Below are 23,354 nucleotides of genomic sequence, written 5' to 3'. Positions count from 1 at the left end.
TGTTAGGCCATCAGGAAATACCTGCTGAGGGAGCTGGTGAGAGAGTGGCCCCGGGCCTCCAGCCCAAGAGGCACACACTGGCCGTGGGTGTGCATGGAATGCTGGCCCTGAGCACGGTCACAGTGGGTGGTTTCGGAGGCTTCCCCTGGACTTCTGGCCCAGGCTGCTCCCTGTTATCTTGGACATGCTTCATTTTTCCCATCCTCACGTAAACCCCTGCAACTCCTCCCTAGGAATTACAAAATGACCTAGACCGGGAAACAAGCAGTTTACAGGAGCTCGAGGCTCAGAAACAGGATGCTCAAGACCGCCTGGACGAGATGGACCAGCAGAAGGCCAAGCTCCGAGACATGCTGAGCGACGTCCGGCAGAAGTGCCAGGATGAGACTCAGATGGTGGGTCCCAGCCACCTCCGGGGCAGCGCCCTATGCACAGGCAGGGGCTTCCCAAGGACTCCCCTGAGCTCGTGTTACCTGGGAACACAACACTTAGACATCCTACTGGGTCAATAGAGTTCCTCCAAACACCATGTGGAAAAGTGTCCAAGCACCTGTGGCTTGACTTCCTGGCCACCCCCCTGTACTCCTAGAAGTCAGGTTGTATAAGTGAATGGCCTTGGTCCCTGCGAACTTGTGCCCTGAACACACCCCACCCTGGCTGTGCCCCACAACACAGGGAGTTCCAGGGTGCCTGTGTCCCCTCCTCACGTGTCTCTGAGGCTCCTCACAGATCCCGGAGGCTGCAACCTCAGAAAACTCTATGGGGACGCTCAGCCTCTGGGGGGATGGACAGATTGTTCATGCTTGGTCATGCCCCTCATTATTCCAAAGTGATCTTCTGTTAGCCACAGCGGGATGAGCCCGTCTGCCTTTTCATTTGTGTCTCTATTTTGGGTGTAGAAAGAGGCATGTAAGGAAGCCAGGTGTCCAGGCCTGGGTCAGGTGTCTGCCTCCCTGGCTTAGCTTGTTTTGGGGATGGGGAGCTAAGAGTTCTTTCTCAGAGTCCCATTTCATCCTGCACTGTGAATCCCTTTAACATCTTTTAACATCTCATTTCAGATCTCATCATTGAAAACGCAAATCCAATCTCAGGAATCTGACTTAAAGTCCCAGGAAGACGATCTGAACCGAGCCAAGTCGGAGCTGAACCGATTGCAGCAGGAGGAAACCCAGCTGGAGCAGAGCATTCAGGCTGGGCGAGTCCAGCTGGAAACCATCATCAAGTCCCTGAAGTCAACGCAAGACGAAATCAACCAGGTACTTCACGGAGTCGGGTCCCTGCCACATGCCAGGGACCAGCGAGCCCCAAGAGCCGAGGCTACCACTGCTGAACTCCTTTGCTCTCACCCTTGTTGCTTATGTGAGGGTCTCTTTTGGGAGGCTGTGGTGCTGGCCTGGAGGCGCAGGGCCAAGGACTCCCCAGGGCATGTTCCAGAGTTTGTTGGCATTGGCCTGGAGGAGTTCACTTTCCTTTCCTGAGCACACAGCATCTTCAGGGAGTAGGCGGGGTGGGGTGGGAACACTTAATTAATGGCTCATTTGGAGAGAGCTTGGGGTTCTTTCCAGCCTGGTCCTCACACAAACAAGAGGGACAAAGTCAGAGAGATGACTTCTTTGTCCTTGGGCAAGAGAACAGACGTCATCCTCCACAGCCACTGGTGTGTTCAGGAGGCGCCACCCTGGAGCATCGCGCCATGCAGGACCCCCATTCTCTAAGCTGCCTGGGACGCCCCCACCCTCTGCCCAGTCCAGGGGGGGCGCTGGCTTCTCATAGCCTGCAGCTGTTGCCCTTTCCTGCTCTCCTGTGGGCAGTAGTTGAAGGCCTCTGTCCTGGCCCTGGGCATCCAGTCTACACAGTGGTTGTGACACTGGCCCTCGCCTGTGTCGGAGTGGCCAGGCATGCTTCTTTTCCCAATTGAACTGGTCTCTCTCTGTGCTCCATTAGCCAGTTTATAGGCCACAGTTGATCGCAAGCATGGACCGCTCAGAGATTTACCACCCTTTCTTGTGCTTTATGGTTAATATCTGTAGGATTACTTTCAGTGTTTTCTAACCCTTAGAGTTTGTAGTTGGGTGTCAGGAGCAAAGATATGTTGCTTTGCGCAGTGCAGTGCCTTACACCTGTCATCCCAGCACTTTAGGAGGCTGAGGCAAGAGGATCACTTGAGGCCAGGAGTTCAAGACCAGACTGGACAACATAGTGAGACCCCATCTCTACAAAAAATACAGAATTTTTTTTGTATTTTTTGCAAAGATGGGGTCTTGGTTTGTTGCCCAAAAATATAGGTGGTGACACGCGCCTGTACTCCCAGCTACTCAGGAGGCTGAGGCAGGAGGAGCTCCTGAGGTCAGGAGCTCAAGGCTACAGTGAGCTATGATCACTCCACTACATTCCAGTCTGGGTGACAGAGTGAGACCCTGTGTCTTAAAAAAAAAGGTCTTTTCTGACATGTTTTCCTGACCCTGCTTAATGCTGATGATGTCTTTGTTGCACAGGCAAGGAGCAAACTTTCCCAGCTGCATGAAAGCCGCCAGGAGGCCCACAGGAGCCTGGAGCAGTATGACCAGGTGCTCGATGGAGCCCATGGTGCCAGCCTGACCGACCTGGCCAACCTGAGCGAAGGCGTCTCCCTGGCAGAGAGGGGCAGTTTTGGAGCCATGGTAAAGGTTGAATAAACGTATTACAGTACGGGGCTCTGGTCCCCTGGTGTGACAGCAGAACATCCCACCCGCCAGATCTGTTCATGGCCAACGTTGGTTCCAGCCAAGCGCAGGCAGCTGTCTGTTGTTTTTGCTGCCGCTTTGTGCGTTCACACCAGGCCTCGCAGCCTGGCACAGGTGGCCATGCTGAATCCTGGCTTCCAGAACAAAGTCCAAGATAGGCCTGGATCCTTTCAGAACCTATTTTGAATGCCCTCCATCTCTGCGGAAGTATTTACATTGGGCCAACCACCCAAATTCAGAGGGCTTCTCAAACTTAACCAAAATTGGATAGTTTCTGCTCATTGTGGAAACCCCACATTCTACTAATCAGGGGGCAGGGGACATCTGAGGGGCATGTGTCTATGTGTATGTGTGTTTCCACAAGGAACACCTTGAAAAGCAAATGTGTTGCTAAAGATGAGGAAGTAATGGCAAGCAGCGCCCCAGGGTGTTGCTCTTTCAAGTAAGAATTGGCCTCTCCTGAAATTTTGGTTATGTTTAAAAACCTCTGCACTTTACTCTGACCTCATGACCCTGGAGTTGTGATCAGGCCTGGGGCAGGGGACTGTCGGCCCCTTACATTTTTGAGAGCTCTCAAGCCCCTGATACCAAGACAGGTGTGACTTTTTCCTTAGGTGGTCACATCCCCCCTGTTCACACCGGAGTCTGCCCCTGCAGCCTCGAACCTGGGGACATGCAGTTTCCCATTTCGTCTTGGTGCTGTTCCGGGAGCGGACGGGCTGGGCCGCGCAGGTCTGGATGTTTCCTTGGTGCTCTGCTGCCTCCAGCAGCTCTCTCCGTGCTGCCACCCTCTCTCCCAGGGCTCCTCCCTGGAGCCCTTCTGCTCCTGGGCCTCTGTATGTCATGGATTCCTCTTCCTCCCTGGAATAAGAGTGAGCGCTCGTGCTCTCTAAACACCACACTTGCCTCTTTCTGTTCAATGCTTGATGTGTTTCTTTTCTCAGCAGCCAAGTCCTCAGTCCCAAGGATTTATGGGGAAGCACACGCATCCCCTGGGCTGCTGGGAAGGCACTGCTGGCGAGCTCATCTGTCTCTTGTGTCTGGCCCCCGCTGGGTGCACCGCCTCCCTCTTTCCTCCCATACTCTCTTTTCTCGTGGACTCGTAATGAGGTGGTTTCCATAGCCGCCCCCGGGCCCGTCATCATCAGCTTTATTGTCTAAATTTAAACGATGAGCATTCATCCTTCATGAGTTACGAGAAGCCAGAACTCCTCGCTTTGCTCCCTGGCTGTTCTTGGCGTGTGTGTTTCCGCCTCACAACCCGGCTCCTACTTTCCCCATCTGGCATTGTCCCCTGGCACCGCTGTTGGCTTGTCCTGCTCAGTCTTCGTTCAGGGAACAGCTTCCTCTTAAACGTCCCTTTTGCAGGTTTTTAGAAACCGGTTTTCTTGGATAAAAGTTGGCAGTGAAGTGGCAGTTTGCAAGTGGCCAGTGATTCCCCCAACTCCAAAGACAGATTTTTACCTTTCTGGTTATTTTTGTTCATCTTTTGGGCAGGGCAAAGGTTACCTGAGACACAATTACTTTGGGAATGTAGATATAAGATATGTTACATGGAAACTTGCAACTGGCATCCGAAAGAAAAACTGTTTTTATCCTGTTGTACAAATACAGTTTTTAAAGCATTTTTCTGGCTTGTTTCTATTTCTTAATAAATACTTGGAAGAGAGATTTTTGTTTACTCCTGAACACTTCAAGACTGCTTCAGAGCCGAGAGAGAGGTGTCTTAGTTCTCCCTTGTGGGTCGAAGTTGGGGGTTTTAGGTCCCTGAGAATAGTGTATCCACAGTGGTACATCTGGAACTTCCTATGTTTGGACAGTTCTACTCAGGTTACTCAATTCCATGTGAAGCTCACGCAGCGTGACTTTATCTCAAAAGTCAGGGTTTTTTTTTTTTTTTTGAGACTAAGTCTCACTCTGTCTCCCAGACTGGAGTGCAGTGGCATGATCTCAGCTCACTGCAACCTCTGCCTCTCGGGTTCAAGTGAGTCTCCTGCCTCAGCCTCCCGAGTAGCAGAGATTACAGGCACGTGCCACCATGCCCAGCTAATTTTTGTATTTTTAGTAGAGACGAGGTTTCACAGTGTTGCCCAGGCTGGTCTTGAACTCCTGACCTCAGGCAATCTGCCCGCCTCGACCTCCCCAAATGCTGGGATTACAGGCGTGAGCCACCGCACCCACCAAAGTCAGGGTTCTTAAAGCCATATTTATTTCTTGTCTCTCATCTGATTATGAGAATATTGGCCTCTTGCTCACCATCCAATCAACTTGTGGAGAGAAGCTAATAAATCATCCCAGATTTAGGCCTTACTGAGGACAGATTAAGAAAGGTTGATTGATCTGTCATATCCAGACCTAGTGGCATGCTGGAGCCAGTTTTTATTGACTTTCCAGAACCTATTATTAAATAGGAACTGGCCGGGCACAGTGGCTCACACCTGTAATCCCAGTCCTTTGGGAGGCTGAGGTGGGAGCATTGCTTGAGGCCAGCTGCGTGCCACTGCACTCCAGCCTGGGTGACACAGCGAGACTCAATCTCTAAAAAAAAAAAACCCCAAAAAGCAAAAAACAGGAACTTGTAAGCTAGTTGCTTGGAAACTTGAAATCAACCATGATGAGACTGTTTACACCACAGGAATTGGCAGAAGCTCTAAACCAGGGCTTTTTTATGAGAGAACTGATTCCCAGCACACCCCTGCTGCCCAGCACTCCTCTAAAGGGCGGGAATGTCACAGAAGCTCCTTCAGCCCCCTTTCAGAGTTGCCGTGTGTATTTCCTAAGAAGGGTACAACTTCACACTGGTTGCTGAACTTGTTCAAGATATTACATCTCTGCCAAGGGCCGTGTCATTCATCCTGGCCCTTGTCTGCTGTACTCGTGTCCCCCAAGTTGGCAGATGGGTCTGTTCTCCTTGGTAGGTGGTCTGCAAGGGGTAGAGTTGATGGTATCTTTGTAACAGGGAAATCTCGTTTCCCACTCTGATTCTGTGCAATGGAATCAAAACCACTATTAGTTACCCTGACCTCCTGAATCCTGCTGGGGTCTCAGGCTTCCCCTTGGAAGGGGAAGGAGTGATTGTGGCTTCAGGCCAATGACTCCTGAGAAAGTGATTGCAGGCCTGACTGTCAGTGCAGGGGGCTTGCAGCCAGCATTCCCAGAACCTCAGTCTCTTCTCTGCCATTGTTTACTGTTATTTGGCAGTCTTCCAAGTGACAACTGAAAACACTGAAAAAAAAAACCTTATAAATAAATGCCAATTAAAAACTAAATAGAGCCAGGCATGGTGGCGAGTGCTTGTAGTCCCAGCTACTTGGGAGGCTGAAGCAGGAGGATCCTTGAGCCTGGGAGTTCTGGGCTGTAGTGTGCTATGCTGATTGGGTGTCTACACTAAGTTAGTCATCAGTATGGTACCTTCTGGGAGCAGGGGACCACCAGTCGCCTAAGGAGAGGTAAACCTGCCCTGGTCAGAAGCGGAGCAGGTCAAAACTCCCATGCTGCTCAGTAGTGGGATTGCACCTGTGAATAGCCATTGCCCGCCAGCCCGGGCAACGTAGTGAGATCCTACCTTTAAAAACAAACTAAATAGAAGCTTTCATTCTGAGGTCAAGCTGGCATTCTTAACTCGGTGCTTTATCCAGGTCATGATTCCTCTCTTTCTTCTGGAACAAATACATTCCTCCTTCCATGGGGCAGTGTGAAAGGCAGATTTTCCACGTGGGCCTCCTGGCTTCTTTAGAGTAGGACTTCTCCATCTTTATCTGCATCCGAGACCCCCATCAGACGCTTGCTGGGCGTATGTGTCTTGTGGTCGTCAGCACCTGACGTCCACTCAGCACTGTCTCCAGCTGCAGTGCTTGTGGACATCTGTACTTAACTTGTCTAAGAACCCGGCTTGGTTTCCCCACCTTGGGAAAACCCTGTGGTCGGAGGCTCCAGCTATTCTTTCCCAGGTAAGAAAAACCATTCCATGTTCATCAGATAGCAGGGATGTGGGTGCATTCTCCTGAAGTGGGGGCCGAGGAAGCAGCACTCATGCTGATTCACACTCATTCACAGCCCAGACCGGTGGCTTGTCTTAACTCTGTGCCTCTCATAACTGTCCTGCACCCCTAAGTTGGCTGCCCCAGGGTGGTGGCAGCCTTGCTAGGAAACTTTCTTTTGGACCTTTGATGTCATTGCCCCACACCATTGTCCCTATTTTCGTGGACGCCCCGGCTTTTTAATGATTTTGTTTTGGTCGGTTGGAATACTGGACTGGTTTGTGAGTCCTACGCAGGAATGCCAGTGTATCTGCCAAATTCAATGAGGGTGTTGTGCTGTTTTTTTAATATCACAGTGAAACATTCATGTTTTCACTGAGGGTGTGTCTTTATTAACTAAAACAGAGTCCTTATTTAAACCAACTGTATTGTTCCCATGTATATGACAAACCCACCCTTTTCAGACTACTTCCCATTACAAAAATGTGCTCTTCAAAAGTAAATATTTTTTCTTCTCGTTTAAATGAACCTGTTTGTTTCTAGAAATACACACTTTAAAAAAAAAATGCAAAGCGTTGTGTATGCTCTAGTAATTCTAACTGCATAAGTACTCATTTCCTCATAGGACAGAAACAACCAGCATGTTTCTTGGTATGAAAACTCCATTTTCTCAAATGCCCACCTAGATACATACTCACCGAGGAAAGGATGATTGAGGAAGGTCACACCTCTGAAATGAGGCCTGTGCTGTGTTGTTGAGTGGCTCTTTACAGTTTTCTTCATGGCATTTCCAAGTTTATTATTTTTTTCTGACTCAGTGATTTAAAAAAAATTGTTTAACTTTCAGGTAAAATAGACATAAACAGCCGGGCGCGGTGGCTCACGCCTGTAATCCCAGCACTTTGGGAGGCCGACGCAGGTGGATTACTTGAGGTCAGGAGATCAAGACTGGCCTGCCCAACGTGGTGAAACCCCATCTCTACTAAAAATACAAAAATTAGCTGGGCATGGTGGCACACGCCTGTAATCCCAGCTACTCAGGAGGCTGAGGCAGGAGAATCACTTGAACCCGGGAGGTGGAGGTTGCAGTGAGCCGAGATCGCGCCACTGCACTCCAGCCTGGATGACAAGAGTGAAACTCTGTCTCAGAAAAAAAAAAAAAAAGAAAAATAGACATAAACTTGACCATCTTCACTGTCTTTAAGTGTACAGTTCAGTAGTGTTAGGTATATTCACATTGTTGCGGAACCCAGCTCTAGAACGTTTTCATCCCCATGAAATACCCACTCCCCATCCCCCCACCCACAGCCCCTGGCAGCCACTGTTCTACTTCGTCACTGTGAGTGTGATGACCCTAGGGTTCTCATAGAAGTGGAATACCTTGTGCCTCGTTTTGTGACTGTGATTTCACTCAGCAGCCTCTCCTCAAGGTTCTTCCATGTTGGAGCATGTGTCCGAATTTGCTTCCTTTTGAAGGCTGAATCAGATTCTGTTGTGTGGCTCGTTACAATTTTCTTGATGACATTTCAAATTCATTATTTTTTTCTGACTTAGAAAAAAATTTTGTTTTTCCATTTTGTTTATCCATTCATTCATCGATGCACATTTGAGTTGCTTCCACTCAATGATTTTTTAATGAACTTTTATTTTAGAATAGTTTTTAGATTTATGAAAAAATTGCAAAGATAGGCCAGGTGCGGTAGCTTATGCCTATAATCCCAGTACGTTGGGAGGCTGAGGTGGGAGGATCAGTTGAGCTCAGGAGTTCAAAACCAGCCCTGGCAACACAGTGAGAGACTTCATTTCTACAAAAAATATAAAAATTAGCCAGGCTTGGTGGTGCGCGCCTATAGTCCTGGCTACTCGGGAGACTGACGTGGGAGGATCACTTGAGCCCAGATGGTCGAGGCTGGAGTAACCCATGAGTGTGCAACTGCACTCCAACCTGGACAACAGAGTGAGACCCTGTTTCAGAAAAAGAAAAACTGCAAAGATAGTGCATAGTTCCTCTATATCCCACACCCAGTTCCTCCTGTTAGTCACATCATATATAGTACATTTGTCACAACTAATGAACCAGTATTAAACATTATTATTCACTCAAGTTCATACTTCTTCAATGATCTTTAATTAATTTTTTTTTTTTTTTAAAGATATAGGGTCTTGCACTGTTGTGGCTGGAGTGCAGTGGCACAATCATAGCTCACTGTAACCTCCACCTCCTGGGTTCAGGCAATCTCCTGAGTCAGCCTCCCAAGTAGCTGGGATTATAGGTACACGCCAGCACACCTTGATTTTCTTTTCTTTTCTTTTTTTTTTTTTTGAGATATAATCTCACTCACTCTATCGCCCAGGCTGGAGCGCAATGGCGTAATCTCAGCTCACTGCAACCTCCACCTCCTGGGTTCAAGCAGTTCTCCTGCCTCAGCCTCCCAAGTAGCTGGGATTACAGGTGCCCGGCACAACACCCAGCTAATTTTTTGTATTTTTAGTAGAGACAGGTTTTCACCATGTTGGCCAGGCTGGTCTTGAACTCCTGACCTCAGGTGATCCACCTGCTTTGGCCTCCCAAAGTGCTGGGATTACAGGCGTGAGCCACCATGCCTGGCCTCATTTTTAAATTTTTGTTTTTATAGAGATGGGATTTTGCTATGTTGTCCAGGCCAGCCTCGAACTCCTGGCTAAATCATTCTTTTTAGGGTCATGCTACTCAAAGTGGAAATGTGAGTTAAGTATGGAATTCCGTACTTTGCTTTAACTCAGAAATAATAAAATCCCTGTCCTGTTTCTTCACAAAATTGTAGGATGATCCTTTCAAAAATAAAGCCTTGTTATTTAGCAACAACACGCAAGAGTTGCATCCGGATCCTTTCCAGACAGAAGACCCCTTCAAATCTGACCCATTTAAAGGAGCTGACCCCTTCAAAGGTATCTCACTTGCTACCCACTTTCTCATTGAAAGACTGTGTGTTTTATGTCGAATTTAGAGTGGTTGAAGGGCTAGAAAAGTAAGGACATGCCACAATCTGAAATGGAGGGGGAAAGGAATGCCTTTTTTTATTTTTTTGGAGACGAACTCTCGCTCTCTCGCTGTCAGCCAGGCTGGAATGCAGTGGTGCAATCTCGGCTCACTGCAACCTCTGCCTCCTGGGTTCAAGCAATTCTCCTGCCTCAGCGCCCATCACCACACCCGGCTAATTTTTGTATATTTAGTAGAGTCGGGGTTTCACTGTGTTGCCCAGTCTGGTCTCGAACTCTTGACCTCAGGTAATCCACCCGCCTCAGCCCCACAAAGTGCTGGGATTACAGGTGTGAGGCACCGCACCCAGCAGGAACGCCTTTTAAGCTTCTTATCTCACCCTGTTAACCAGAGAGCCAAGGCATCGAGATACAGTGGGAAGTGTTCCAAGCTCACCACAAGACCCACATTTGAAGGCAGCTTGGCCAGCCCCCTTGAACTCTTCAGTGCTTCAGTTTCCTAATCCCTCAGCAGGTTAATAAATTTCCTCCTTGCTCACCTCACAGGGTTGATAAAATAATCAGAGCTAGTAATGATCATGAAAGTACCTGGAAAACCATGGATTCCTACATAAACCTAAGGTCTGGATAATTTTAGGAGTCTGTCCAGAGCCACACCTGAGTCAAGAATAACTAAGAATTCCAGAAACAAGATTTCCAAGTTTCTCTCCATGTTTCAGAGCAAAACAGTATTTCCAGGAGGAAGGCTCTCTACATTTCTGAGAAAAACACTGAGGTGGGGAGAGGGCAGCGGGAGCTTGAGCTTCAGCTTGGGTTTGAAGCCTGCCGGGTCTGAGAGGCGAATCTGGCAGCCCCTGAAGCCCAGGGGTGCCGCCGCCTCATTGCTGCAGGGCCGGTGATAAAGTGAGGGACAGCCCAGGGTCCTGTGTTCTCTTACCCAGGGAGGTGGCAGGCAGATGGGATAAAGGAAACCCAGCATGGGAAGAGAGGAGTGGATTCTAGCCCACTCTGTGTCTTCCCCAACTCCAGTCTGTGTGGGATAGCCAGCAGTACCTTCCTTCTCATCTTAAACATTCTAGCCAGAAACAGCTGCCTCCTCCAGGTCCCCCTCTTTGATTTGCCAAGGTTTTGAGGGCAGGTGGATAGTAGAGAAGGAACTAACATTCTCTCCCTACACTGGAGGAGTAGAAGGCAATGAAAGGCTTGGGAGGTGGGTGGCTGTGTCCAAGGGCCCGGCCCGCATCCTGTGCCCTAGAGCTAATAAGCGTTTCTCTCCTCTTCCAACCAGGCGACCCGTTCCAGAATGACCCCTTTGCAGAACAGCAGACAACTTCAACAGGTAAAATTCAGTGTTTCCCGGACCAGTCTTTAGACTGTGTCCAGTCCTGGCTCAGAAGTCGCACGTGGTGGGACTTGTGTCCACATACACCGGGGATGGCAGCCATGTAACTGGGAAGGACGGCCGTCCATCCATGTTGCACCCATTCTCGGTCCCGTTCCCTTCTGGAGGTGGCTCCCCTCCCCAGGTCCAGTCACTGCCCGCACCCCACCTTGGAGTGTGGTGGGATCACTTTGCTTGCTAATTTATTTATTTATTTTATTTTTTGAGACGGAGTCTTGCTCTGCCACCCCGGCTGGAGTGCAGTGGTGTGATCTTGGCTCACTGCAACCCCCGCCTCCCGAGTTGAAGTGATTCTCCTGCCTCAGCCTCCCGATTAGCTAGGACTACAGGTGCCCACCACCATGCCCAGCTAATTTTTGTATTTTTAGTAGAGACAGTGTTTCACCATGTTGGCCAGGCTCGTCTCAAACTCTTGACCTCAGGTGATCTGCCCACCTTGGTCTCCCAAAGTGCTGGGATGACAGGCATGAGCCACCATGCCCGACCGATTTATTTTTTTTCAGGTGAAATTTATGTAACATAAAAGTCACTGTTTTAAAGCATCCAATTCAGTGGTATTGAGCACACTCACAGTGTTGTGCAATGATCACCTTCATCTAGTTCCACAACATTCTTATCCCCCCAAAAGGAGACCCCATCCCAATCAGCAATCACTCCCCATTCCCTCCCGCAACCCCTGGCACCCACCAACCTATTTTCTGTCTCTATGGATTTACCTGCATTGTTTATTATTATTATTATTATTATTATTATTATTATTATTATTATATCCAGCTCCTGCAGGATATATTATTTTATTTATTTATTTAGAGATGGGGTTTTACTCTGTTGCCCAGGCTGGAGTGCAGTGGCACAATTATAGCTCACTGCAGCCTTGACCTCCTGGGCTCAAGCAGCCTTTCTGCCTCAGCCTCCTTAGTAGCTGATACTACAGGCGTGTGCCACCACACCTGGCTAATTTTTTATTTTATTTTTCTCTATGTTGCCCATGCTGGTCTTGAACTCCTGGCCTCAAGTGATCCTCCTATCTCAGCCTCCTAAAGTGATGGGATTACAGGCATGAGCCATTGTGCCTGGCCAGGATATTATTATTTTTAAAGTCAATTTTATTGAGTGGTATAATTTACACAGAACAAAATTCACCCACTTTACTATGTAATAAGATGAGTTTCAATAAATATGCACGGTTGTGTGCAATTTGAGAACACTTCTGTCATTCCTGAGGCCCCTTTGTTGTCACCCTCCACCCTCTCCCCAGGGTCCCCTGGCCACCACTATCCTGTTTTCCGTCACTAGCGTTCTTACCTTTCTAGAATTTCATGTAAACGGCATCATTCTGTGATGTGTTCTTTTATGTCTGGGTTCTTTCACTCGGTATAATGTTTACTTATGGGGCATTTTTCCTTCTAGATCCATTTGGAGGGGACCCTTTCAAAGAAAGTGACCCATTCCGTGGCTCTGCCACTGACGACTTCTTCAAGAAACAGACAAAGAATGACCCATTTACCTCGGATCCATTCACGAAAAACCCTTCCTTACCTTCGAAGGTGAGTGGGGTGGGACGTTGCCCGGGAGAGCTGCGTGCCTGCTCTGTGTGTGTAAGGGTGGTGCTTCCCGAAGGCCCTCTTCCCTTCATGGAGTGTACGTGGTGCCTGCGAGTGTGGGCCATGGTGTCTGTTCTCTGGGAGCTGGTATCCCAGGCTGATTTCATTCCTGCTGAGTGAGGGAGCTCTCTGGCCTAGTCACTGCAGTGACTCATCCTGTGAGCCCCAAGGTGCAGTTAGCAGTCCAGTGGCCCCACATCAGGGCAAGGAGGATGTCACCCATAGTTCTTATTTCTCTATCCCCATTCCTACCCCTCAACTCTAGTCATCTGCCCCCACTGCCCCTTTATCTCCCAAAAAAGACTAAATCACACAAGCACCACATGCTCGCATGGACCCGGCCATCCTGCACGGTCCTTGTAACACACAGCACTGGTGGGGACCTTAGAGTCACGTTTGGTAGGTGCCCCCGTCACGGCAGGAGTAAGTGCAGGCGTCTCAGCCCGGCTGCCTTGCCTGGTGTCTCCTGAGAGCATCAGCCAACTCTGACCCTCCAGTTTCCAACTCCAGCATACCTGTACTCCCATCCCCAGGCGTGGCAGACACCGGGTATTTTGCATATTATGCCCAAGAGATTGGGTTAAATAGGTGTCAACTTGGATTTCAAAACCAAAAAAAAAAAAAAAAGCAGCCTCAGTGATGGAGGAGAGGATTTTCATGATGGAGTGAGCGTGCTTCATAGCCTTCTTCCGTTTTCTAGGCTGCAACCCAGGCCCGGGGCCTGCTCAGAGACGGGCACTCATCCCTCCTTCTCAGGGCTCCTGCTACCCTGGTGCCCACCTCGCTCACTCCCTGTGGACCTTTTGGTCTTTAGTGCTTGAAGCTCCTTGAAGGCAAAGACTCATTTGCAGTATTTTCTTATTGGCCCCATTTTAATGTCCTTAAGACCTGTAGTGAGAATTTCCCTGGCATTCCTGGTATTGGTGATCTGTTTACCAATTTCATTGACCTTTCCCATAACCAGCTTTTGGCTTCATTTTTCTCTACTGCTTGTTTTCTGTTTCATTGATTTTCTCTTTTCTATTTCTATTTTTTTCCATTTCCTTACTCCTATTTATTTGGGGTTACTTTGCTCTTCTAACGTCTTAAGATCCAAGCTTAAGATCCAAGATTCATTGATTTTAGACTTCATTTTCTAGTACAGGCGGTCCCTGACTTACGATGGTTCAATTTACAGTTTTTTGACTTTACAATAGTTTTATTGAGATGCAGTCCCATCATAAGTCAAGGAGTGTTTGGACTTAACATTGGTTTGACTTCTGATTTTTTGCTTTGTGATGGGTTTATTGGGATATTACGTACATTTTCAACTTAAAATATTTTCAACTTACAATGGGTTTATCAGGATGTAACCCCATGGTAAGTCAAGGAGCATCTGTATAAATTTAAAGCAACATATTTCCCTTAAGCACTGCTTTACATGTATTTCATATATTTGAATACTTTGTCTCTTCATTGCCATTCAGTTTTGAGATATTTCCCAGTTTCCCTTGTGAATTCTCTTTACTTATGGATTACTTAAAAGTATGTTGTTTCATTTCCAGATACTTGGCTTTTTCTCCTAGGTATATTATAATACTATTATTATTGATTTTTAATTAAATTTGTTATTTGAGAACATATTCTGTATGTTTTCAATACCTTCACATTAATCAAGGGTTGTTGTTTATGGCCTATGTTGGTGAACAAACCATGTACACTTGAGAAGAATGTGTATCTAGTTGTTGGGTGTAATGCTCTACAAATGGCAGTGAGGTTGAGGTTCCTCATAGTGTTCAGATTATCTGTGTCTTCATTGTTTGTTTGTTTTTTAGTCCTACCAATGTCTGAGAGAGAGGCGTTAAACATTCTCCTATGATTGTGGAATTGTTCATACTGCACTTTAATTTGATCAAGTTTTGCTTTGTGTATTTTGAAGCTTTGTCAGGTGCATAGGTGTTTATGATTGTTGTGTCTTTCTGACACAACAACCTTTTTATCATTATAAAAGATTCCCATTTGATCTCTGGTGATGTTCTTTGTCTTGAAGTCTGTTTAATCACTTCATTCTCCTCATGTTATTCACTACATGATACATCATTTTTCAACCATTTACTTTCAACTTACCTGGATCTTTAAAACTGATAGGTGTCTTTTGTAACTAGCATAGTGTTGGGGCTTGCTTTTTTTTTTTAAATCCAGTCAGAAGTCCCTGCCTTGTAAGTGGAATGTTTAGTCCATTAACATTTAATGTAATTATTGATATGGTTTAAGTCTACTATTTTATTATTTGCTTGCTTTTTATCCCATGTTTTGTTTCCTGCTTTCTTTTGAATTGTTTGAATGTTTTTTTGAATTCTGTCTATTGGCCTTTTATTATTTTAATCATACCTCTTTTCATGATTGTTTAGAGGTTGCTTTAGGAAATATCATGTACAGCTTTAACTTTTCATAGTCTACTTGAGGTTAGTATTGTATTATCTCATGTAAAATGTAGAAAATTTGCAACCATGTAGGTCCATTTGTCCACCCACCCTTGCAGCCAGCATGTCTTATGTTATAGCCGTCATGTGAATTTCATACACCTAAATACATTAGAAACTCCATAAGACTGTTACAATTTTTGTATTAATCCATTGTGGGTATTTTAAAGAAAGAGGAAAAAAGTAGTCATTTAGTTTTACCCAAATATGTACCATTTCTGATACTCTTCATTTGTTACTGAAGATTGGTTTTCCCTCCATTATCATTTTCCTTCAGCCTAAAGAACTTTCTTTAGCACTTCTTATAGCTCAGGTCGACTGTGTTGTCATTTTTTTATTTTTAGTTTTGAAACAGAGTCTCACTCTGTTGCCCAGGCTGAAGTGCAGTGGTGTGATCTTGGCTTACTGCAACCTCAACCTCCTGGGCTAAAGCAGTTCTCCCACCTCATCCTCCCAAGTTGCTGGGACCACAGGCATGTACCTCCACACCCAGCTATTGTTTTATTTTTTGTAGAGATGGGATTTCCATATGTTGGCCAGGCTGGTCTCAAACTCCTAGGCTCAAGCAATCCTCCTGCCTCAGCCCCTCCAAAGTGCTGGGATCACAGGCTTGAGTGACTTCACCCAGCTATTATTCTTTTCTTTTTTTTTTTTCCAACCTCCGCCTCCCAGGTTCAAGCGATTTCTGGTTAATTTTTGTATTTTTAATGCAGACGGAGTTTCACCATGTTGGCCAGGCTGGTCTTGACCTCCTGAACTCAAGTGATCTGCCCGCCTCGTCCTCCCAAAGTGATAGAATTACAGGCATGAGCCACTGTGCCGGGCCTGTTGTCATTCTTGAAGGACATTGTGTTTGATGTAGGTTGTTGGGGTTTTGTTTGTTTGTTTAGTGTGTTTTTCCACTGCCTTCCAGCCTCCATTGTCCTTAATGAGAAGAGTTTTTTTTTTTTTTTTTGAGACAGAGTTTGCTCTGTTGCCCAGGCTGGAGTGCAGTGGCGTGATCTCAGCTCACTGCAAGCTCCGCCTCCTAGGTTCACGCCATTCTCCTGCCTCAGCCTCTCGAGTAGTTGGGACTACAGGCGCCCGCCACCATGCCCAGCTAATTTCTTGTATTTTTAGTAGAGACGGGGTTTGACCATGTTAGCCAGGATGGTCTCGATCTTCTGACCTCGTGATCTGCCCGCCTCGGCCTCCCAAAGTGCTGGGATTACAGGCGTGAGCCACCGTGCCCGGTGGAGAGGAGTATTTTTTCAGGTCATTGTTATCCTGTATGTAATAGGTGGTTTTTCTCTGGCTACTTTCAAGATTCTCTCTTTATCTTTGGTTTTCAGTAGTTTTTGAAGTTTCTGGGTGTAGTTTTCTTGGTGTTTATACTGTTTAGGCTTTGCTCAGCTTCTTGAATCTGTAAATTATGCTTTTCAACAAATTTGATAAGTTTTCATTGCCGGTTCAGTGGCTCATTCCTGTAATCCCAGGACTTTGGGAGGCTGAGGTGGGCGGATCACTTGAGGCCAGGAGTTCGAGACCAGCCTGGCCAACATGGTGAAACCTCGTCTCTACTAATACAAAAATTAGCCAGGCGTGGTGGTGCACACTTGTAATCCCAGCTACTTGGGAGGCTGAGGCAGGAGAACCGCTTGAACCTGGGAGTCAGAGGTTGCAGTGAGCTGAGATTGCACCACTGCGCTCCAGCCTGGGTGACAGAGTGAGACTCCCATCTCAAAACAACAAAACAAATTTGGTAAGCTTTCAGCTGTCAGTTCTCCTAATTTGTTTTTTCTGCCCCATTTTCTCTCCCCTCTCTTTCTGGGATTCCAGTTACATGGATATGAGACCCTTTGTTATTGTCCCACAGGTTCCTGAGGCTCTATTTATTTATTTATTTTTCATTCTTTTTTCTCCTTTTTCTTCAGATTGAGTAACTTCTACTGCTCTGTTTTCAACTTCACTTACTCTTTCTTTTATTCTTGGTTATTTAGCTAACCTAATGAAGTGGGGTTTTTTTTGTTTGTTTGAGACAGAGTCTCGCTCTTTTGCCCAGGCTGGAGTGCAGTGGCATGATCTCAGCTCACTGAAACCTCCACCTCCTGGGTTCAAGCCATTCTTCTGCCTCAGCCTCCTAAGTAGCTGGGATTACAGGCATGCACCACCAAGCCTGGCTTACTTATTTATTTTTGAAACGGAGTTTCACTCTTGTTGCCCAGGCTGGAGTGCAATGGCATAATCTCGGCTCACTGCAACCTCTGCCTCCTGGTTTCAAGTGATTCTTCTGCCTCGGCCTCCCAAGTAGCTGGGATTACAGGCATCCACCACCACGCCCGTCTAATTTTTTGTATTTTTAGTAGAAATGGGTTTTACCATATTGACCAGGCTGGTCTCGAACTCCTGACCTCAGGTGATCCACTTGCCTTGGCCCCCAAAGTGCTGGGATTACAGGCATGAGCTACCGTGCCTCGCCCACCTGGGTAATTTTTGTATTTTTAGTAGAGACAGGGTTTTGCCATGTTGTCCAGGCTGGTCTTGAACTCCTGATCTTGGGTGATCCACTGACCCCGGCGATGAAGTTTTTATTGTAGGTACACTTTTTCAGTTCCGGAACTTTCATTTGTTTCTTTCGTATATTTTCTATTTCTCTTCTAAGGTCACCTGTGTTTTCACTCATTTTAAGTGTGTTTTCCTTTTCCTCATTCAGCACAGTTACAATCACCGTTTTACGTTGTCCCTGTCTCAGAGTTCCACCATCTGGGTTATTTTGAGATTGGCTACACTGATTGTCTTTTCCGGTGAGAGCTGGTCACATTTTTCCAGTTCTTTGTATGTTTAGAAATGTATCTGATACATGGTGAGCGTTCTGTGTAGAGACTGTAGTCTGTTTTCTCCAAAGAGCAGGAACGGATTTGTTTCAGCAGGCAGTTAACTTGGTGCCACTCACACTGCAGACACTCACCAGCAGATGGCAGAAGCTCCAATCCCAGCTCAGTTCTTGTGGCCTCAGCTACAGGCTGCCTTGAGTCCCCTGAGGCTTGCATGTGCAGAGGCCAGCCTGAGACTTGGGGGAGAGTGGATCATGAAGTTCAGGGCTTGCATCTCTGCCCCTCCATCCCGATTCCCCTTCCTTTCCCCTGGGAGTGGTTGTCTCTGGGCTCCATCCTCTGGTGGTCAGATTCTACCAGAATCTTAGGCACCCGCACTGTGCCCTCCTGCTGTAGCTGGCGGAATGGAAACTCAACTTCCTGCTATGTTCTTCTGCCACATTCAAATTCTCCCCCAAAGTCTTCTCCCTGCCTTGTTCACTTCCCAGCCTTCAGGCCACTGCTTTTTGTATTTGTAATTTTGGGGGTATTCCGTCCAGGTTGATAGGTGCTATCTGCAGGAGGGTTGATCTGTTGGGATTTTACTCTGCCTGGTTGAGTTTTAATCATTCCACTTTCCCTCTGGCCCAGCACTGGATGTTGTACATCGACGTCAGGAAGGTCTGGTTGAATGAATGGGTGATGGAACCAACGAACTGCTTTTTACTCTTTCCTCTCTCCTTTCACTTAGCTCGACCCCTTTGAATCCAGTGATCCCTTTTCATCCTCCAGTGTCTCCTCAAAAGGATCAGGTGAGACCCATGGCTTATTTTTCTTCCTGACTATTCCTTGGGCAGTAGCAGAGCTCCCCCGCAGTTAACACTTTCACTCCCAAAGCCAGTGTGGCCTCTGTGTTTGTGTCATCAGTCGGTGGCACCCAGATCCTGGCCTGAGCCCATTAGGCCAAAATAAGCACCCCCTGCTGCTCCCCTTCCTGGGCACGCGCTGGCATCTTTCCGGAAAGGAATTTTGGCAGTAGGAATTCAGTAATAGCACCAGTGATATTAACTACTGTTTACTCACTCCTCCTTATAAATCTTTGGTTTGTATCTTTGGGTTTTCTCCCTAAAAGAAATCCAGAATTTGACCCCAGGTACTGGCCTATGTTGTGGGTTCTGTGTTTGAAGGAATCTCATCTCACAGTGTAGAACTCGCAGATGCACGCTTGAGCCTTTATGCAATGGGAGCATCTGTGGACACCCCCTTTCTTTTGGGAACAGGCCCCGCTTGGTCCTGCAGCTTGCGTGGGGCGGGTAGCAGTGTTTGGTATCATAGGCGAGTGTATCCAGTACTCTAGGCAAATCCCTTCCAGGTTAGAGGAGAAAACACAGCAAAAACCTCTATCCAAAGACACCACCCTGTATAAATCGTGTGGGTGGCAGGTCGCCCTGGAGTTGCTCCTCGCCTCCTGACCCATTGAGACCCAGTGGGACCCAGGGGCCATGCCTCTGTGGCAACTTGTCACTCTTCTGATGACCGTGAATGATGCTGGCCCTCCCAGAGTGGTCGTCACAGTGAGAAACCATCTCGCCACGCCAGAGTGGGCAGGGGGGCCTTGCTGAGGGACCTTCATGCAGACACACGTGTCTAATGAATAAATGCAGCCTTCCTGAGTCTCCTGGTTCAGGGGCCATCTAGCATTTCCCCTCCACCCCAGAAGGCATGTTCTCTTAAAGACCTGTAACTCTGACTTTGTTGGTGCCGATTGCAGATCCCTTTGGAACCTTAGATCCCTTCGGAAGTGGGTCCTTCAGTAGTGCTGAAGGCTTTGCCGACTTCAGCCAGATGTCCAAGGTAAAGCCCCTCCACGGAGCCCCCGCGCCTCTGCTAGTGTCTTTGTGCCTCTTGTCATGGTGTGGGCTGCCAGGCGTAATTGTTCATGTCACGTATGTATCTCCCCAGCACCTTTCCAACACAAGGTCAGGTCTGGAAAGCATCCACGGCTGTGATCCAATGCACTGCAGTCCCGCGGGGTGAGCCCTGACCCTTCCCAGTGGCATAGGTGCCCTGGGCTCCCCTGGCTCCCACTGGTGTCTGACGACCATCAGGTCTCAGACGGTGAAGTCATTGCCATGGCCGAGTAGAAACTTGAGAAGGCGTTGGGCACAGGCGTCTCGAGAGGGCCGTGGGCAGCAGGCCTGCAGGTGCGAGGCATCCAGGGAAAGTGGGCCAGCGAGTGTTCAGAGTCACCCATGTGACAGAACTCTCGAGGGGTGTTGAAAAGTGAGGGCCGGCCTCCGTGAATAAATGCAGACAGATCCACAGGTGAGGAGTGAACTGTTGAAGGAGGACAGCAGCGAGGCTGGTTACCAGACTGGACCCGTTGGTGTCCGGCCCTCACCACACAGTGACCTGAACTCACTGTGGCTCTGGTCCCAGATGGCTGTAGGGCTTCTCCAGACGCTGGCAGTGTGGTTGGAGCTCATCTTTAAGGTAGCATAGAGAATTCAACAGGGAACATCCAGAATGGACAAGTCAAAAAATAACAATAGAAGCCCCTTACGACTGAGGTGCCTTCTGGAAGAAACTGCTGGAAAGTTGGAAATGGGGGCCATGGTGAGTGGGAAGGACAGGGCTGAGGCACCATTGTGCTTCCTTGTGAGTTGTATGTTTCCCTGTTTGAGCGAGGAGCGTTTTTCTTTGGCAGGAATGAAGGAAAGCAGATGAGGTGTGTCCCGTCCCTGACACCCGAGTCCACTCTGTCCCTTCTCGGCAGCCCCCAGGCAGGGGCAGATGGGCTTTGTCCTCGGGGGGCTGCAGGGGCCTGTTTTCCTCACGCGTTCCACCTGCAGAGGCCCAGGCATCATTCACGCTGCAGGAAGAGGCAGTGGCCACAAGCAGAACACAGCCCCTCTCCTGGAGCCCATGGTCCAGGTGGTAAGGGGTGGCCGGTGTGGGGGGTCCCCTGGAGCAGCTGGGCTCAGTCCCTGTAAGCGCTGCTGTCAGCCTGAAGGTGGTGAGGGGAGGGAGCCCCAGGAGTACCTGGAAGACGCGTGCGCCAGGCATGAGGCCCCCTCAGGGCCCCACTGGCCCCATGCCCAGGTGCCCCAGATGCCAGTGTGACTGGGCAGCCTCCCTTGGCTGCCCCGTGTTCACTCAGCTGGTGGAGCAGATGAGTCTCTGAGCATCTTGGGGTTGGCAGCGGTCGCAACTTGTGATCACAGAACACAGATTCCGAGAAGCACTTGAGATTCTGTTCAGGTTTTCAAAGACGCGTGTGTGCGTGCCCTGGCGGCGCAGCAGATCCCACTTCTGACCGAGGCAGGGTGTGTGTTTACACAGATGAGCCTGGGCAGAGGGAGCCCAGAGGCCCTGGCGTGGTGCCCCCCTCCTTCCAGCACACGGAGAAGGCCTCCATCCCTCATATGCCACGCTGTGACACGGTTTGGGACTGGCGGAAGATTTAGGGCCCAGTGCACAGGCTCCTGGGCAGGCGGGAAACCATCTCCCGAAAGCAGAAAACGTTGGCCACACGGTGGCAGCAGTCCCTAAGGCAGGCGTCCTGGTTGTTTCTGGTTGTCGCAAGCGGACTCCTCTTCCTTTGGGAGGCTGGATCTGTCTTCCTCCTCTCACTGTGAGCAGAGGGAGGGAGAGCTAGCAGAGCCTGAGCTAGGGCCGGGATCTAATGACCGCCCTCTGCCTGTCCTTGGGCCCTGAAACCAGGGGCTCTTCACACACATGCAGCTGTGATTTCAGAGCCGGTCTCACTTCCTATTGGCGGTGCCGGGCCAGGACAGAGTTGGACAGAGCTGTGGAAAATGGGTCTCCAATACTATCTTGTTTTGATTCCAGCGTTCCATCAGCTGCCTTCATGACACTTGTACAGCCGCATTCTGAGCTCAACCCTGACCTTGCAGCTCTGTTTTTCCTTTTTGGTTACCTATCTGTTTTTCAAGAACAACACTGTGGATATAAATAAAATGCTAAGGGAAATGAAAGTGGCAAGAAGGTGTTTTTTTTAAAAAACAAAAAAAAACCATCATCAACTTTTCCCCATCTGAGCAGAGCAGGGAGGCCCTTTTGTAAGTCCCTGAATTGAAGCACCTTACCTCTGCGTGGCTTTGCTGAGGAGAGTCACAGCCCACAGCCTGATTCTAGAAGTTTCCTTTGGGAGGCTCTTCAGGCCTGCACTCTTAGTTGAGGCCCCACCCTCACCTGAAGAGATTTTTCTAGACAGTATCAAGCCTATGTGACATAAGCTCACTTTAAAAACAGATTCCCCAAAGTATGTTTCCAGGGAGCATTTGAGAATAAAAACAAGAGTCCAACTTATTTCACACTCTTCTGCCTGAAAAAAAAAAAAAAGCCATCTGTGAAATACTGGGTTAGTCGTCAGCCCATTTTTAGCAACTTCTCAATTGTTTAAAGCTGTGCATTGATATTTAGGGCTGCTGTTTACAAATTCAGTCTTCTGTTTTGAACCAGTTCTTCAACTGGTGAACTCAAACGTGTTTCTCTTAGAGCTGGTTTTCATAGTAGCTTTTTCTGTCTTCCTTTTATTTTAAGCACACTTCACTCTTGCCGAGCCCAGAGAGCCCCTGACAGCTTTACTGAAACCTTTCTAAAAATAGAGACTTTCCTTGAAGCCGCTGCCCGAGTAGGAAAGAGTTGAGTCCCCAAGGAGGCTTCTTGGGAAACTTGAAGTCATGAAAATTGGGATTCGGAAATGACGCGGGCGTTCTGGAGCTAGGAGTGATCTGATTCACTGCGGAGGCAGTGCCAGGCATTTATTGAAAGCCTGTTGCCTCGCGAGTTGCCGATTGGCCTCGTGGGTTTAAACACACACGGGAGGCGCCAAGCCGGCTTGGCCCGAGGTGTCCCCGGTCAGCCTGGAGGGTCAGGCGCCTCTGATTTGAGTCACCAGGTCTTACAACTTTGGACGTCCAGGCTGAGTGTGGTTTTATTGCCCGGGTCCTATTGCGCGACACAGAGGGTAGAAAGGCTCACTGCAGCCACTGGAACCGAGGCCCCACTCCGATCTGGAGATGTGGCCCAGAAGCCAGCACATGCCCAGGGAGGACAAGGCCCGGCCGGTCACACCACTTCCCATCTAGACCTGCTTGGCTCCCCATCCCAGGCCGCGGGGGACTCGCACGGGCCCTAGGCCCAGGGACATGTTCCATGAATCGCAGAAGCACCCACAGACGGGCCAGTGTTTTTCCCCCATTCTTTCCCAAACAGCCGACCCTAAACGGCCCATTTTAAAGCTAAGCTGCAGGCCGACACTGCCCCTCATGTCTCGGACAGGCCTGGGGACAACTGGGGCAGCAGATGGGGGCACTCCCAGATTCCAGTCGCAGCTTCGTACTTGGTGTGATCATTGTCGTGTGGTCCATGTGCCAACTTTATCTA

The 23,354-nt window shown here is 48.5% G+C and overlaps 1 protein-coding gene across 9 annotated transcripts in view; it reads left to right on the top strand.

Annotated features, from left to right (window-relative positions):
• The window catches only part of EPS15L1 (epidermal growth factor receptor pathway substrate 15 like 1), a 116,494-nt gene that overhangs the window by 67,030 nt on the left and 26,110 nt on the right, over positions 1-23,354 (top strand). For 5 of the 9 annotated variants that reach the window (XM_019015667.4, XM_019015666.4, XM_019015668.4 and 2 more), the window contains 8 exons: positions 234-395; positions 1,059-1,256; positions 2,496-2,660; positions 9,508-9,631; positions 10,971-11,021; positions 12,495-12,631; positions 18,694-18,754; positions 19,714-19,796. In XM_019015667.4, the coding sequence (XP_018871212.2) occupies positions 234-395; positions 1,059-1,256; positions 2,496-2,660; positions 9,508-9,631; positions 10,971-11,021; positions 12,495-12,631; positions 18,694-18,754; positions 19,714-19,796 (981 nt within the window). Of the gene's footprint in view, positions 1-233; positions 396-1,058; positions 1,257-2,495; positions 2,661-9,507; positions 9,632-10,970; positions 11,022-12,494; positions 12,632-18,693; positions 18,755-19,713; positions 19,797-21,794; positions 22,030-23,354 lie in introns of those variants that run through there. The other 4 variants (XM_055372060.2, XM_055372052.2, XM_055372055.2 and 1 more) reach the window with 3 other exon arrangements.

The sequence above is a fragment of the Gorilla gorilla genome, chromosome 20, assembly GCF_029281585.2.
Source record: "Gorilla gorilla gorilla isolate KB3781 chromosome 20, NHGRI_mGorGor1-v2.1_pri, whole genome shotgun sequence".
NCBI lineage: Eukaryota > Metazoa > Chordata > Mammalia > Primates > Hominidae > Gorilla > Gorilla gorilla.
This window is presented reverse-complemented; position numbering and strand designations above follow the sequence as displayed.